Below are 17,223 nucleotides of genomic sequence, written 5' to 3' on the forward strand. Positions count from 1 at the left end.
CCTGCACAAGAAACCTGAACACTTTTCTATAAAACCGCACTCTGGTGAAATCACCATGTACCTGCCAAGTGTAGTTGTGTCTAACTTAAAATTTTATGGATCATGGTTGTAGGTTTTGGGTTTAAGAAGCACTAGTTTTTATGTAGTATCAAAAGCCTCTGTCCTACTCTAACTCACTTGCATTTCATTGTACACTGTACCCCTTGGATAAAGGATGGTATCCAGTTACATTATCTTCAGAAAACATGACTTTGTGCCTCTACTTTTGAAAAAAATTAAAATGGAGATGTTTCTTTCACCCTTCAAAAAGCAGCTTTATTACAGCAATTTCTCAGGTGCAGGTTTAGCTGAGGCTGGGACAACTCCAGCTCTAACAGTCCCTGAAGTTAAACTGAGCAGACTTTACAGAAATGAACATAAATTGATATATAGAAATAAGTTAAACTATCTGAAATGTTTGACCTAATGAAGAGTATATAATGACTTCAACAGGCCCAGAACTTACAGAAGAATCATTTTTGGATGCTCTTTATAGTGGCTGCTGTTAAGGCAAGATCACAGAGTTGCCTCTTCTCCATTAAAAAGACTGCACAGTTTAGCTAGCAGTCTTAGCTACGGAAAAATTTTCGTAACAGTCTTCCTCCTCTCTGCAGAGGTAGAATCAGTGCTGAGTTCAAAGCTTTTATCAGTCTTCCATGTGTATACAAATTTATTAGAAGGAACTGGTTACCTGCATTATACCAAGATGTAATGCTGTAGAAGACTGTCAGGAGCACTGCAGTGACTGATGTATTTTATACAACTTTCTACAGATAAGTTAATTCCCATTGTATTCCCTAGGAAAAAATCTCTGGGGGATTCTAAAAAGTTTACCTTCCATTATATAGACTGAGTTATCCAACAGCACTCCTTTACAGCTTTTTAGAATGCTCTGTGTGCAGCACTAATTTGTGATCTGATACTGCAGCTGTAATGCTGTTCAGTCCTCCCACAAGGGTCACATATCAATATACTGATGTAGGAGGCTCTGGCAACTGAGAAGTTGAATCACAGTTTGAGAAACAAGGACTCTGTCCCAAACAGCCACAGTTGTTTATTGCTGGTACAGGTACCCAGGTGCTTTTTTCCTTCACTACAGCTGACCTGGTAGCAAAACTCTGTCCCACTGCTGCAGTCACTACAATGAGCCAGCAATCAGGTTTGTGCTGCAGTGAAGACAATACCTCCTCTAGCTCAGGAGGATACCCTTACAGTGCAAATTTTAGTCCACCAGTGGAACCTAAGTATCTTTTATTACAGCAACAAATAAGCCTTTTTGATCAGTAAATAAAGTTTAGGCTTTAATACAAAGTAACAGCAGTGTTGTTCTGAACATTCAGTTTATGCATAGGTAATTAAGCACAAATCACACAGGACAGTCTTCACCTTTTAACTGTAATGCTGATATTGCTTTTATGGTGTTGGACATCAAGTACAAGTTCATCTCCAACCTGAACTGGGATGGGCTCATCCAGAACAACTGCAGCTTGTTTCCAGTGTGAGGACTCATCAGATGTGTTCAAGCTATGGTCTTCATCTAGATGGATGTGATACCAGAAGGGAATGGCAGTGACCCGGCCAGACTTACAAATTTGTACCTAAAAATATTTAAAACAATGAACAGTTATACTACTTTGTTCTTTGAAACGGAAGTAGTTCAAGCCATTTCAATCCTTTTCAGAGACAGCTGCAGACAAATTCTGTGTTGAAATGTTTAGTCTACAGGAGCAATTAAGAAGCAGCACTGCAGAAGAGTAGTTAAATGTACTCTGGGCCTCAGAACTCACCTTCACTTCTCTGCTGGGGCTGTTCAGCAGAGGGTTCATGAGATCCAGCCTTAAAAGCTCTGCTGGCTTGCTCAAGGGTACACAGGGTAATGTGGAGAGATCCAAATACACACGAACGGGTACCTGAAAGTATAGACCAAAACTTCAGGCAGCAACAGCCATTAGAAAGGGAAAAGGTAGTAAACTTAATCGTAACACTAAAGTTGCCAGGAATTACTGGAATGGCTATCAGAGATAGACAAAATGCAAAATACAGCCTCTAATCCCTTTTGAAACACTGGAATACAGTTGCCTGGGAACAGTAACAGCACAGTCATTCATCTGTACAGTAACGGGGACAAAACTTCCATGCCAGTTCTAAAACAAACATCACCCATTTTACCTTATCTCAAGGTCCCTGTGTGGTCACAAAAACCTCTTTTGGTAATTTCAACAGTGTTTTTTATAGTTCACACCAAATCTAAACAGCTAAACAGCTGCAGCTTTGAAACCATGCCTGGAAGCTACCCACCAGCTTCCTACCTTGAACTGGTTGATGAAAGGGGCTATATTAAACCCCAGGGTTGGTTCTGTTCCTTGAACAGCACTCTCCAGCAACAGAGACTCTGATTCTACAAGCATCCCATATACCAACACATACTGTGGGAAAATCTTCCCTCCACTGTGAAGTAAACACCTGTAAAATAAGAGGGATTTCACCTGTAAAGCTTATCAAACAGTAATGAAAGAACAGTAAATGCATTTAAGAAAGGCACACTAGTTCTTGCTCTGAAGTCAAGTGTTCCTAGGCATAATGTGCCATCACTAAACACAAAGGTTAACAGTAAGGTTTCCCTAGGCCCACAAAAGAGGATAACTCAATTTCACACTTAGTTACCCATTTCCATTATTTTACTTCTCCTCTGCCTTCCTTCCCACTCCTCCTGCTGTGAGGCACAGCAGCTTTGCTGCTGCCCCCGTGGCTGTTCTAACACCACGGGTTTGTCTATTAGCAGGACCAGTCTGTTCCAACAACCGTTTGACACGTACACGAATCTGGGCTTTTCTAAACCTGCAGTAAAAGCTACCTTGGTTATTCTTTGTTATCCTGCAAACTTCTGACAGATCAAGGAATATGATCATCCATATTCTTGCATTAAAAAAAATAAAGGAATCTGAGATGGTGAAATCATGATGCTTTTAAAAAAAAAATAATGAATGCCAGAAACAGTGGAAGGTTCAATCCAAGGAAAAGCCCTTTTTCTACAGAAGAAACATAACAGTAATTACATAGTTACAAGGAATATTCTCAAAATTTTTCAGGTAATTACAGATTCCAAGAAATATTTTTGTCCTTTTATACTCTACCTGGATATTGCAGCCTTTTCCATCACCTCCTGCTGGATTAAACCTGATGTCTCTATAACATCCAAGATAATAATACTCCACAATTTGTCTGATTTGGGTCTCTGTAGCACCACACTTTCTTCTTCTAAGTGGCTGAGCCAAAACTCTAATGTTTCCTTAGGGAAATGGTTTGCTTCTGCAATGACATGAAGTGCTGCCTGATGCTGATCTTTCTCAACAGAACTGTAGGCTCTAACTGGTCCAAGCTTGCCAGCTATAATTGGCAGGATGGAGAAGCCTTCAGATACATCTAAAACGTATAAAGCATCAGGATCCACACCTAGAGAGCTCGTATTTTGATTCTCTTGGAGGTTTATCCCGCTGCCATGTCCATCAACGTCCATGGAGTGCAAGTCCTTACTTGGATTTAATGACAGCAGCACTTTGCTCATGGCAGCTTTGAAGCATTCATGGTAAGCTATGTCATTCAGCAGGGCTATTTCTGTGGATTCCAGCACACACACTGGAGTGCTGCCATCCCGTTTGGTGCTTGTCTGAAGTCCAGCCAGAGCATTACATAATTCAGCCTCATTGCCCAAACTCAGCGTGTCGTCTCTGTCACTGAAATCCATCCCACACTCTGAAGGCAAGGAAGAAATCTTCTGGATCTTCAAGTAGCAGTCTTGGCAGCAAACTTCCATCATCACAGTATCTCCAGTCTTCACAGAATAATCTTGGCAAAAGAGCATAATGAAGTTGTCAGTTACTTTACCAACACATCAGTGAAGAGCCTTACGGTGCTTGAAACAAAACAAACAAACCCAGCTCAATATCTCATTTGTTCATATCTGTGCCACAGTATGAGGACATCAAACCATTACAAGTGTGTGCAGAACAGGGTGACCAAGATAAAGGCCTCAGGGGAAAGGCTTATGAAGAGCTGAGGGCACTTGTTTTGCTCAGCCTGGAGAAGAACAGGCTGAGAGAAGATCTCATCACAGTCTAGAACCCCCTCAAAGGTGGCAGTGGAGGGGAAGGTGCTGATCTCTCTCAGAGATGGCACATGAGGAAATGGAACGAAGCTGCATCAGGGAAGTTCAGATGGGATATTCAGAAAAGGTACTTCACCCACAGGATTATCAGTCACTGGAACAGGTTCCCCAGGGTAGTAGTCACAGCATGCCAGAGTGCAAGGAGCACCTGGATAATGCTCTTAGACAGGTGATTTAATTTTAGGTAGTCCTGCAAGAAGCATGAAGCTGGACACTATGATCCTTATGGGTCCCTTCCAGCTTGAGATATTCTAAGATTCTAGGAAATAGGGAAATAAAAGGTGGATGAATAGAGAGTGGACACTGTTAAAGATTACACTGCCAATGCCTGTATGAGGAGAGTATTCAAGTTGAATCCCACATGGGGCAAGGGGTAGGTAGGAATGTTTAGTTTTGTTTTTGTGGCAGTAGCAGCTAGCAATTCCTACCTCACCTTGCCCTGCTTCCTCTCTTAAGTCACAAGTGAGGCAGTCAGTAGCCTGACTTTTTGGATTTGCTCCAAAATGCTTTAAATTTAGTACAGAAAAAAACCCCAACTTAATGAAAAGCTTTCTCCCAGATCTCATCACAGCAAAGTCTCACAAACAAGCCCTGATGAAGGGACTGTGCTCTACAAATCAGAAACATGATCAGGAACCACCTCTCAGCTACTGCTGCTGAACTTCCAATCCTATTTAGACTTCCTAATCTCTGAGATTAGCTAATTTATCAAAATAAAAAAAAAAAACAAAACCCCAAAATGAAACCAAGTTAATGTATCATAACAAGCAAACCCACAGGACATACCAAGGAGGCCCTGCACAGGATACACAGCCTGTTCCCAGCAAGTTTCCTCACTGGGACTTGTAGATAGAGAATGCTCATCATCAAGCTGCAGTACAAACCATACCACAACAGCATCCAGTATTCCTCCTTCAGTGACTGGCAGGCTTAGCTTCCAGGGCTTTCTAGCTGCCAGGCTTTTCAGCTCCTGACCAAAGCAAAAAGAGAGGAAAAAAAAAAGTGAGGGAGTTTATTTCCATAAATAAAAATTTGGTTTCATTAAACTAAATAATCCAAAATTTCTGCACCAATCCATGAGAGCACCCAACAGAAACTTGAAGTTACCAAGCCTCTACAATACCAATTATCATCATTACTACTCATTAGCATAGGAACTGTCTTCCCACATGCAAGAGCCATTTCCCACATGGACAGCCCACATCTGTGAGAAGCAAACAAGCCTACATCTAAGAACACACATATTTAAACTCATTGAAAACTGCAAGGAAGACTTCAGACTGGCAGGGCTTGCCTTACAAGAATGAGTAAAAACAGAGCCAGGCTTTTGGCTGAACTCAAGCCAATGCTTAGGCACATGTTTCACTTAAAACCTGTGTTCAATCAGTTCCAGAAATACTGTGTACTGTGAATTTGCTCAAACACAAGCTTGCAGAGTCATCATAAAAACAGGAAGTCAAACATCTTTGAGGGCGTTTTATCTGCTATCTGGGCTATGTAGGCCTTGTGTTAAAGGCATGTACAATCTCACTACTGGGAAGACCTTAAGGTCTATCCTAAAGGGATCATTTATACATTCTCCAATACTCTACAAAGTTTTGAATATGTAACAGGAATAAAGTCTTTTTCCATGTAAAATTTATTTTTATCAGGAATGATCTTCTGCTACCAACAGGTAGCAAAAGAGGTACAAAAGGACCAGCACTAATGTTTTAGTTCCAGCATAAACCAATTAACAGGAAGTCAAGCACAAGGGACCAAAGGTTCCCTCAAGTCACAGCCATTCTGCTTTGTAACAGCCCTTCCAAAACATTTATCAACTTCCTGATCTGCTTATGTCAACACCTGTCCTCTTTACATTTCAATCTTAAAATACACATGGCAAAAGAAAAGTTTATGTCCTGCTCTGAGGACAGGACTAGCTGTCACATGCTGCGTTTCTTATTCTTCCCTCTTTGTTCTGTGTTCTTCAAGAGCTTGTCTATCCCTCTTTTTACAACTGAGATGGCTGAGCAATGGGCAAGTTAAAATTACTGAATGATAACAAAGTTCACAGTAAGATGTCACTGCTCTCCAACAGAAGTGCTTTGATGCCAGTCATCCTTTTGGTACCTTTTCAGCTATTGAAGGGAAGAGTAGTCAGTGGAAGCTTTGCTGGCATCAAGCCCCTTGAAATAAGACAGCAAGAGCACAAGCATGCATCTGGTTCTTGGTTTCTGGGGAGTTGGGAGAGGTATAGAAGTGTATTTTATAGAAGTATTCTTCCTGATTATTCCTCAACAACAGCAGGCCCAAGGTTCTCATCCAGTGGGTTCTAGTAACTACAGTGTCACATTGCTATCACTTAAAAACACATTTGAAGGCTTATTTCAGCTTTCCCTGCTCTCTGCCATTCTGCTTAAACCATATTTATTTCTCATATTTGCCACTTTATAAATCGTCTTCTATATTTTAATGCCAATTGCAGAATTAAACAGCCACAGCACATCAGGATGGTAATTTATAAAGTAGTCTTGTTAAGAGAGAGCAAAGGAAATAAAGCACAGGAATAGGCAGTAAAACCCCCAAATGATTCAACGCCACACATCCTCTGAATGAGAAAGACCCACAAACAGAAGGAAAATCTACAGCAACAATGCAGTTATCAAGTTTCCTATGTCTTGATCCACAATTTCTCACATATTCCACACTACAACTTCTCATGAAGGATTAGGAAGAGCCAAAATCTGTAACTGTTGGCAAAAGCACAGCTCCTTTAGGGCCTGAAAGTGAGACTGAGCTTTAATTACTGGCTGCAGAGGTAAACACTTCCCCTGCCAGTGGCACTGATCTGCTGCCAGCAAACATGCACACAGGCAGCACCAGGCTGGGTGCAAGTGTAATTACAGCCACACCTCATTCCCCTGCCTGGGAGGGACTGAGCTGCTGCTGCTAATAACAGCAGTAATAAAGTAATCACCATAAAGCAGCTGCTTTTTTGAAATTATTATCATTTGTGAATTTTGACTTCTTATTTCTCTGATCTGTACTGATGTCTTTGAAATCTCCTACAACTCAGTTTGAAAAACACTGTTGTACTGCATCTTAAGCCTTCTTCTCAGTTCTGCCAGTTTAGGTCTGGACAGTTAGCATAAGCCGAATAAATGCAACATCCCTCTAGTTCTTTGAAATAGGAATTTAGAAAACAGGTCTTACCAAATAACTTACTAGTGCTAAGTGATTTTTTTACCTGAATTTCTCTTCTTAGTTGGTAATTCTGCTACTGTTTTTAAGTTTAGGAGGATTGTTTTCTTATTACAATAGGAACAAAGACAACTTTTTCTCATTTTTAGCTGCATTGATTGAACATCCAGGTATGGCCATGACACGACACATTAAAAAAAACCCCAAAACAAAAATCCATGCTGGAAGTAACCTACCAGTGTTTGGAACTATGACATTTGCCCAGTGACAAAGTAACAACAAACAGTAACCAAGGATTCCCAATCACATCAGTGATTCATAACAGAAGCATTTCTTCCTTTTTACTTACAATATCTTAATATTTCACGACAGGAGCACTCCATTAGTCTAACCAAAACTTCAAAGGAGCACTTCTGAAATGTGATTTCAAGAATAACACTGTTCTTTGCTCTTTAAAATTATCTTTACATGTTTGCCAGCAGGCAGATGCTTAAGAACAGACATCTCAGATGAGAGCAATAGCTTCTTCTTGATGCTGGAAGCAGAAGCAACATTAGGTCACAGAGATTGCTCCCAACAGTATACTGAAGAGCCTTGTCTTATTTCATTTTTCATCTCAGGATGTCAGACAAGCCAACTAGGAACAGCTATTGATTCAGAAACTGCAACTCCTGGCCAAGCAGCAGCCAAGAATAATTTCATTTATATAACAGAATCTATTTTAAGCTCTGACTCAATGCCAGCTCCTCACCACAGCTCAATGAGCAAGAAGCACACCAGAGATCAGCTGTATCATCTTTTTAGCAAGCTCAGCTGCAGGGGCTGAGGTCCTTGCCTTCCAGTTCAGGCCTATTTAGCATACATATACAAATGTATTTTGTGCTAAATACACAAAATTATGCTACAAGATTTTAGAATGCCCTAATACAGAAATACTTTGAGATACAAAGGAGCTGAAGTGTGGAATCAAATGGTTGAACAGAATAATTTCTTCATCTCCTCTTTTACATTTACCCACTAACATATGCATTTTTATGCCAGATGGAGAAATACAGCCTTTCTCTTTGTGAAGGCTGACTTTAGAGAAATACACTAAGTCAGCTCCACAACTACATAAATCATTCAGGATGGATCTCTTGCATCTTTCCTTCCCCTCCTTGTAGTGAGGCCAGCAGCTGTTAGATTTTATGGTGAGGTAGTTTTTAAAATTCCTTAAGCTATGCCCAGTAAACAAAAAAACTCCACCTTCAAAAAAATTACAGACTGTCATCTGAGGAATCACATCACCACACAACTAGACAAGCATCAAAACCAGCAGAGGATTTCAGAGCAGCCCTGATAACTTTGCACTTGTGAATTGTTCTGAAGGCTAACCCAAAACCAAATGACATACGGGACTTCCACTACTATAAAAAGATTAGTTAAGAAGGGTGCAAGAAAAATCATTACCTGCAGATTGTTGAAATCTACTGTCATGACTTGACAGGGCTGCGTGAGGGCTCTGTAACCCCCAGGAATACGACTGAGCTTCTCCGTGGTGTAGGGCTCCACAGTTTCCTCTGAGCCAGCAGCAGCATATGTGGGACTGACAAACTGCACTGAATTTGACAAGCACACACCAGCAACTTCTTGCATTCCCACTCTGGGAGTAAAGGCAAACAGAGGAGAAATGAAATGCCAAGTAATTTGACCAAAAACCTAAACGGGAAATTATCTCTAGGCTGACTATTTTTAAATGTACAGAGTGTTAGAATAGAGAAGCTCAAAACACTAATACAGTTCTGTGGGGTTTTTGTCATGCTCAGGGCAGCCCTAAAGCACAGAAAATGCACCTCACTTTCAAGAATCAGAACTGAATGCTCTCACCAGAAACTAAGAAAAAGCCCAATACATATTAAGAATTTCACTATACCCTAGGAAAAAACCCCAATACCAATCAGAGCACAACAAAGCATAACTTAAAATTGCTGAAAGATTGGGACAGAATACAAAGTAGAAGATCAGATCAGCCACAGAGAGATGGCTGTGATATGCAAAATTATCAACAATTGGACTGAAAGGGGATTCTCTCTCTCAGCAAGATGAATCAGTGTTTGATGATAAATCACACAAATTAAACACACTTTTAAATGTACTTCAGGAAAAAAATCATGTATTCATTTAATTCTGGGCTCTATGTCTACTTCTAACCACTCAAAAAAAAAAAAATAAAGCACAAGGAAAAGCTCAAAGAAAAGTTGTATTAACCGTTCAAGGCAGAAACTGTGCTAGATCATATAAAAATCATGAGACAAGAGATATTTCCACACTGCTATTTCATTAGACCTCCTGCTCAGAAAAAAACATCCAAACCCCAAAGGTCTCCTGTAGATTGTGAAAACACTTGAGGAAATGTGAAGGCATGAACATCAGAATAATACAAAGAGATCTGTGTAGTTTAAATCTGAGAACAGGCAAGTGTTTTACATAAAAACAGAACTTGTTAAAATAATCTTAAATATTCTTACTGGAGTAAAAAGGGATCTCAAACTATAAAGGCAAGAAATTTAAAAGTGACTTTTTTTCCTACAGCATATAATTAATTTGTGACAATCACTTCAGTCCTGCTTCAGTCACTTGACCTTAAGCTATTAAAATGGAACATCAATTCAACAATCCAAAGTTAACAGCAAATTAACTTTCATTGTATTTAAATTTTGTAAGTAACAGTAAATGCCCAGTTCAAGGCAAAACCTCTTCTAACTGATGAATAATTAACTTATAAAAGAAACTATTTTGTGACCATCTACCACAGGAACTTCTTTCTCTTTCTGGCCACTGTCCAAGTCTATTGCATTAGAGAAATCACTGATGGAGCCTGGCTGCTTTTCATCCAGTGCACTGGAGCTCCTCTAGAAGTCAGTATTTTCTCTAACTTATAACAATATTAATCCTAAACAAAATACCCCAAGTCCAAACCTCTCAGACAGAGACTGTCTCCATACAAGGATACTGTTCTAAAAGATTAGAATAAATATGAAAGTAATTGACACACTGTCAGAACTGGTCTCAGCAAAGAAACTCTACTGTATGCCAGTTCAGAATTAGGCAAAGAACATGCAGACAGATAAAGACAGCTGGGGTTATCAACACTTAGGCTTTACAGGGGTTAGATCCAGGGTAAGATCCAGAAGTGAGGTATAGAGCAGATTATAAAGAGGGTAAAATGAGGATAAAGGCCAAGCGTTAATCCAAGAATCTCCAATTCAAAAATCAAGAAATAATTTTACTATGAAGGAATTACATTTCTTTAGCATGCGTTAGAGGCAGGTATTTCAGCATAACTGTATGATTAACAGGTCCAGGAAATCTGAACCTCAAAGAGATAGGGAGGTGGGGCAAAAAAAAGACAGCCTGGAAAAGGGGTGGGGATAGTGAGAGCAAAAATCTTTTTTGTTAAACAGATAATCAGCCATTCAAAAAATAAAGAACAAAGTAAATGAGAAATGGTCAATAAAAACAACCAGTCTCTCTCCCCAAATAAAAAATGTGGGCTCAAGCTGTGCTAGAGTTTAAACACACCTGTGATGTCTACGTATCTCTTTGCACTCCACTGCCATTCCAAATATTGTAGCACTTGCAGGAATAACTCTGCCATAGTCTCCAGCACTAATATCTTGGTTTTTAGGCTGTGAAAACATGAACAACAACATGCAATGAGACAGTGGCCTATTTCTACCATTACTGAAAAGCCTAAATTACATATTAGTGAGCCATTCAAGTGACAGTCAAAACATTGCTAAGTTCTTAGTGACTGGTAAAATCACTTCTCTTTGACATTCTGCAGACCATTAAAGGAGTTTTTTAAATACAGTGTCTCAATATAACCAGGCATCAGCTTTACTCTTTAGTCTACTACTTTCTGTGTGTAACTCTAACAAAATGCAGATTTAAAAACACTGTCAAGACTATACTGAAACATTCGAGGACTTTTTCGTTATGCATCATTCCTGTACTTAACACTAGAGGTCACCAGTTTCAACTCAGTACAACACAAAAGGTTTCAGCCAGCTAAAACTTTTTTTTTTTTAAATGAGCTAGAATCAAGGCAAGGGCAAAATAAAGAGAAGTCCTTCTATTAGGATGAATATTAGCTTAACAGAGATTTGGCTATGTAAGACTCCGTGTCATGCTACTTTGATTAATGTACTAGCAAAACCACAAAACATAAAGTAAAATCTGAAACCCAGTGGAATTGCTTAGTCTTGCAAAAAGGTTCAAACCAGCAAAAATAAATTATTTTCCAAAATAATTGAGTGTTCCCAAATGTTACAATGAGAAACACTACCATAATTCAGCATTTTCTGCCTAGACTGGCTGTACATTTAAAATCCACACAAACCCTTTTGCTGTTACTTACAAAGATGGGGGACAAAAAAGATTTAAAATAAATGAATGAACAGTGATTAAGAGTGAACCATCGGTGATGAAGTAAGGTTACATCCTGAAGGAAGGTTACAGGGAAACATGCTTTGCAAATACATGTTTACTCAGAACACAGAGCTCACAGAAGTACAGTACAATGCAAGTTCTGCCTCACTGCCACTCACCAAAATCAAATTCATGGAGCAAGCTCAGATCACTCATTTTTAGCATACCAAAAGGAATGAAGCATTTACAAGACAACTGTTTCTCATTCCCATATGTCTGGAATGTGTGCATGCGCACAGGTACCCACATCACCTACCTTTGGCTGTAAAAGCAGATGTTCCCAAGCATGTATCAAGCTCTCCACAATTCCTTCTCCAAATAAGCCAGCATCAACTGTTTCTGTGACAACCAAGGAAACTCTAGACAAGAAAAATATGATGCATAACAAACACTCCTGCCAACAATCAATCATTCTTTTAAAGAAAAAAACACACCATACCAATATGAGCCCAGAGCTCTTTTACCAGGAGTTTTAGTACATGTGGACAATTTAATTCTTCCAAAAAATTATGTGTTTTGAATTGCTGTCAGAAGTTATTGAAGATGCAGATAAAAGAGAGCAAATATTGAGCAAGAATTTACTGTAAAGCTTCATGCTCAGCATTTATAAATAAGTTGTGTGGGAAGAATCTAGCCAAAACAGGAAGATGTTTCAGCCTGGGCACACAGCCAATGATACTGCAGAATACATATTTTGTGCAATAGTATGTACTCACGCATGTGTACAAAAAGGAATTAAACCCCCCAAAACTATAATCAAAACACAAAAAAATTCCTACACAGACTAACAACCCTAAAATCTAAAGTCCTCTGGAAGTAAACGAGAAAACATACGGCATAATGAGAGGAGACACTTGCAGAACAGCAGTAATTTATTTATTAATAGCTGACATCTAGTAACTCATTATATACACTAAAGGGATACATGTATTACAGTAGCTCAGCTGACACAATTAGGCAAGGCTTCATTGACCTAAACCAGGAGCTTCATCATTTCAGATCATGAACCTGTACCATCATCATAACTTTGTTAAATGTTGGTAACTCAATCCTGTTCAAAGGCTGCAGAAGTGAGCCACAAGATCTTAGAAGTATGAAAGTGTGTTATAATTACTTTTATGACATAGTAATCTATTTTTTCCCATTGCTGCTGTATGATTACATATGCCCCAAAGCTCCCACCACCAAATAAAACTCCTTAATTTACGACATTGTTGGTCTACCAACAGAAATAAGAATGATCTGAAGAATATGTTGTCATTTCTGCTCTTTAAACACATAAAAGACACAGAGAACCATCTCACATTATGAGCAGTATTACAGAAGTGTTACTTCCTGTTTAGGTCACAAGACATTTCCTATTTTCTTGAAATGACGAGCAAACTCAAAAATACCATCAGAAGAAAAAGCAGCAACGTACCTTTCAGGTATGTGCTTTGGAATTTCTATATCAAGTGACTTCAAATGCAGAAGTTTGATCTCTCTTTCCATATTATTTGCTGCCACCACATCACGGGCAAGTTCATACATGGTTTTGGATAATTCGCAGGCATAGACAAAAGATGCTCCCGCCTTTTTTGCAAACATACTGAAAAACAAGAATCAGGGGTTTTCCCCTCCTCCACATCTGCTTGATATTTCTACCAGTTCAAGTCTAAAAACCATCCTTGGATTAACTGGTATCTCTTGTGTGAACACTGATATTGCACAAGTTGATACCATCTTGATATGTTATCAGAAAAAAAACCACCACAGTTAGCATAAGGACACTCCCTCAGCTATGCTGAATCCACTCTTGACAGTCAATATTTAAAGACAGGACAAATAACATTACAACTTCAAAACCCATGTGAGTATTTCAATTTCAGCAGCACTTACTGGCACAAAAAGCATCTGCAACAAATAACAAAAAATGTTGCAAAAAATACTACTCCAGACTCACTGGCTTCTGAAAGCTTTGCTTGCTTTTTTAAGTTCTGTCTCCACAAAAGGATCAAAGCAGTTATTTATTCCACTCTCAGCCAAATTTTGTCAGGCAACCAACACTTTTCTATGAAATTCCTGTGAAACGTGCATTGCGGCATACCTCAAGATTCCTGTTCCCGTTCCGATATCCAGGACGGATTTGCTCCCTGAGTGCACAGCGCTCTCAATGGCCCTGAGGTAGGTGAGGTTCCTCCTGGCATCGTTGAGCATGATGAAGTGCCAGCGCTCCACCAGCCAGTTTGCAACGCGGTAAAAATTCTCCTTGGCATCGGCAAAGTCGGGGTTGAGCTTCACTGCTTTATGAAAATAGCCAGCTGCTTCGTCTCTGAAGCCCATTCTAAGAGCAAAAGTGACAAACAAATGGAAAGAAGGCATGCAGCTGTGAACATCTGAGGGTCTGTAAAGAGGTCTTATGTCAGCTAAAAGACAACAGAAATATTTTGTGTTAGAAAAATTATCTTTATAAACAGTGAAAAAGAATGATTTATAGCTTTAAATCAAGTCACTGTAAAATGCAAAGCCAGCTCAGAAACACCATTGTGTGCACCAACCTTCATACACTACTGCATCTTTAGGTTTTATTTACAAGAATTCACTGCAACAACATGACAGCAGCAGCTCTGCAATCTAGTCTCACAGATACTCAAGAGAATGTTACAAACTCAAGAGAATGCTATAACTGTGGTACTCTATTTAAATGGAACATCCTGCAAAACCAAGAGAATATTACAAACTCAAGAGAATGCTACAAAACTGTGGGTACTCTATTTAAATGGAACATCCTGCAAAACCACCAAATACCAAATTTTGAGTTTTTGCATTAAGTGCCAATTTTGAAAAAAGAAATTAAAAGAAACCAAACTGTGAATCTGAACCAAGTTTTAATGATACCTAATAATCTCAAATCAGACAGCACTGAAAAAAGCCCTAAATCTACCAAATATTTGTACACATTTTAATACAATGCTCAGAGAGGTGTTCTCTTAAAACAAAGAAGTTACAAAAAGGAAACCTAACTAAAACCACCTGGATTATGAGCTATGATTGCAGTCTTAAAATTCCAGCATTAGAACACCTGAGCAACAACAAAACATGGTGGCTTTTTCCCCCTGCTTTTGCTGTGATTTACAACTTTTATTTTTGCATTGGCTACTCTTTTTAAGCTATTTGAGACAAACAGATTTGAATGTGTTTGTATTCACAACGTGACCCTTACAAAAACTGAATATACATCACTGCAAACCTGAAGAGATGTTCTCCCATACTGTTACATATCACTTCATCACTGGGATACAGTTCAAGTGCTTGTTCATAGCAGTTAAACAGATCTTGAATCCGTGCCAGAGAATCCAGTTCTTCTGCCCATTTAAAGAGAGTAAACTGAAATGTTTCCTAGAAAATAAAGCACAGAGGTGCTGGGAGTTGCCAGAAGTAGGGAACTGAGCCCTGAAAACATCTGTAGGTGTCCTGACATACACATGGACACCAACACATGAGGATCAGCACCCAGCAGGGTTTACTGAGAGCCTGCATGTATGTATTAATGCATGCTCCAATACAAACAATACTCCAATACTGCCCTGTTTTTATTAAATGCCATTGACACACAGAGACTAAAAGAAGATTGTATGAACTCCCTTCATACAGAGCCTATTAAAGAAATCATTGGTCATCCAAATTATTACTGATTTTCCAATTCTGTCTTAAATAAAAGCAGAAATCAGTTACATGTAACAAATCACAAAACATGTCACAAAGACCTCAAGAGAATTAGAATACATAAAATTCCAAGTAATTCGAAGAGCACTTACTTTGACAGTAGTTTTTAACTCAGGAGCTAGATTTAGTACCAGGAGATAGTGAGCATACGCAGTTCCAAAATCCTGGTTCTCCAGGCAATGCTGAGCACTCTGCAAAGACCTGGAAACCAATTCCCGTCTGCTGGCTTCTCGACCACTCCTGTGGTTAGAATGAAGTTTGGCATTGGAGTTGGGCATTCTGAAGGATGTAAATACTCACTTATTCTAAAAAAAAAAAAAAAAAAGGTCACACATACTATATACTGTAGGTCAAAACGTTTGTACACAAAGTTGACAGATAAAAAAATATTTCAGTTTTCACTGGCATTTAGTAGACATCTCTTCTCCTGCCAAGTCCTCGAGATTTAAAAACATCTACTCTTTATGCTGCAGATAATTCCATCAGCTCTGAGTGTTCACCATTCAAAGTCAAGTGTGTACCACATCTAGGTTAAACCAGGTGTTCTGGAAACAAATTACATTTCTGACTTTGTAAAATTTATTTTCGTAACAGACATTTTAGCATGTCTCTGACCAGACAGTGTGGCACACTGGTAGTTCATGCACTCAACAGATTTCACAGTCAACCACAAAATCTGCAGGTTAAATTTCTTCTCCTTGAACAACAGCATCTTCACAAAGCAAAGCCTCACACAGCTAATGAGTTCCCAGTTTACTTTACACAAGGCACCACGGCGATTTTTTCTCTTAAGAAAACATTAAAAATAGTGACCAGAAACAATATGCACATTTTTATACTTGCCTGTGTTACCGCTGTAACTCCTAATGGTACTCAGGTGAGCACGGCTATAGTATGTAGAGACGGGTCCCAAAGCTGAAGAACACGAAGGTTTCGTGGACAGGGACTGCAAGAAACACAACACCATTCCGACTAGACTTTTTTTGTTTGTTGTTTTCCTAAAGATACAGTAAAATAAATAACACAACGCAGACCAAAGCCGGAGAGGCCTTGCCGCTCGCCTCGGGGCAGGGCAGGGCGGCCGAGGGGCCGCAGGGCTCCAGGCGCTGCTCCACGAGGGGCTGCCCGGCCGGCTGCGGGGGGAGGTGGGGCTTCCCCTGCTCCCGGGCATCACCTGTTCCCGGGCACCACCTGCTCCAGGGCCATCCCCCACCTGCTCCAGGATCGTCCGTCACGGGCTCCAGGGCCAGCCGTCAGGGGCCGGGCGCGGAGCGGCGCTCCCAGGCCGCGGCCATAGCGCTGCCGGGCCGGAGCCATCGCGCAGGCGCCGGGCGGGAGTCAGTGCTGCGGGTAAAGGTGTTTCCATTACCCGCGTCCTTTCTCGGCCCGCATCCGAGCCTCTGCAAGCTGGCAATGCAGCTCGTGCTAGTGCAGGGCTGTGGAAGGGATCCGCAGCCGTGCCCGATGCGGTCGCTTGGCGATTCGGGCTGTTCAGGGCTGCTCGGCCAGCACGGAAGAACCACCACCTTAAATGTTGCCCAGCGCTGTGTACGCACTGCCTCCCTCCACGGCCCTGTAGTCACACTGTTCCTGACTCTAAGTTTTAATTCCCCTCTTGGTAAGTTCCCGAGAACCTCAGATGGGAACAACACAGGCTTCAA

General features: G+C 40.2%; 1 protein-coding gene across 10 annotated transcripts; it reads right to left on the reverse strand.

Moving 5' to 3' along the window:
- Positions 1–1,273: 1,273 nt before the first annotated feature.
- Positions 1,274–16,902, reverse strand: PRMT9 (protein arginine methyltransferase 9). 10 transcript variants are annotated; one of them, XM_041412051.1, is made up of 14 exons: positions 16,776–16,902; positions 16,406–16,508; positions 15,655–15,867; positions 15,087–15,235; positions 13,944–14,180; positions 13,278–13,445; positions 12,114–12,216; positions 10,949–11,055; positions 8,837–9,029; positions 4,991–5,174; positions 3,174–3,885; positions 2,349–2,502; positions 1,827–1,949; positions 1,274–1,637 (listed from the first exon to the last, which is right to left on the reverse strand). In XM_041412051.1, exons 3-14 carry the CDS (start codon positions 15,838–15,840, stop codon positions 1,422–1,424), a joined length of 2,532 nt encoding a protein of 843 aa, XP_041267985.1. In that variant the 5' UTR covers positions 15,841–15,867; positions 16,406–16,508; positions 16,776–16,902; the 3' UTR covers positions 1,274–1,421. The 10 variants fall into 10 exon arrangements, with proteins under 10 accessions (XP_041267985.1, XP_041267987.1, XP_041267982.1 ...); XM_041412053.1 differs by having other exon boundaries at positions 16,392–16,508; XM_041412048.1 differs by having other exon boundaries at positions 16,415–16,508; positions 16,737–16,867.
- Between the last annotated feature and the right edge of the window lie 321 nt (positions 16,903–17,223).

This window comes from Onychostruthus taczanowskii, unplaced genomic scaffold, assembly GCF_017590055.1.
Source record: "Onychostruthus taczanowskii isolate IOZ18803 unplaced genomic scaffold, ASM1759005v1 scaffold38, whole genome shotgun sequence".
Taxonomy (NCBI): domain Eukaryota; kingdom Metazoa; phylum Chordata; class Aves; order Passeriformes; family Passeridae; genus Onychostruthus; species Onychostruthus taczanowskii.

What these genes read in the sequence shown, in the direction of transcription:
- PRMT9 (XM_041412051.1), bottom strand. Translation starts at nt 15,840, where the DNA reads ATGCCCAACTCCAATGCCAAACTTCATTCTAACCACAGGAGTGGTCGA. An exon ending in ATGGGAGAACATCTCTTCAG is followed by an intron (nt 14,181 to 15,086) that starts GTTTGCAGTGAT and finishes TTTTGCTCTTAG; the next exon opens with AATGGGCTTCAGAGACGAAG. An exon ending in ACGGGAACAGGAATCTTGAG is followed by an intron (nt 13,446 to 13,943) that starts GTATGCCGCAAT and finishes CTTGTTTTTCAG; the next exon opens with TATGTTTGCAAAAAAGGCGG.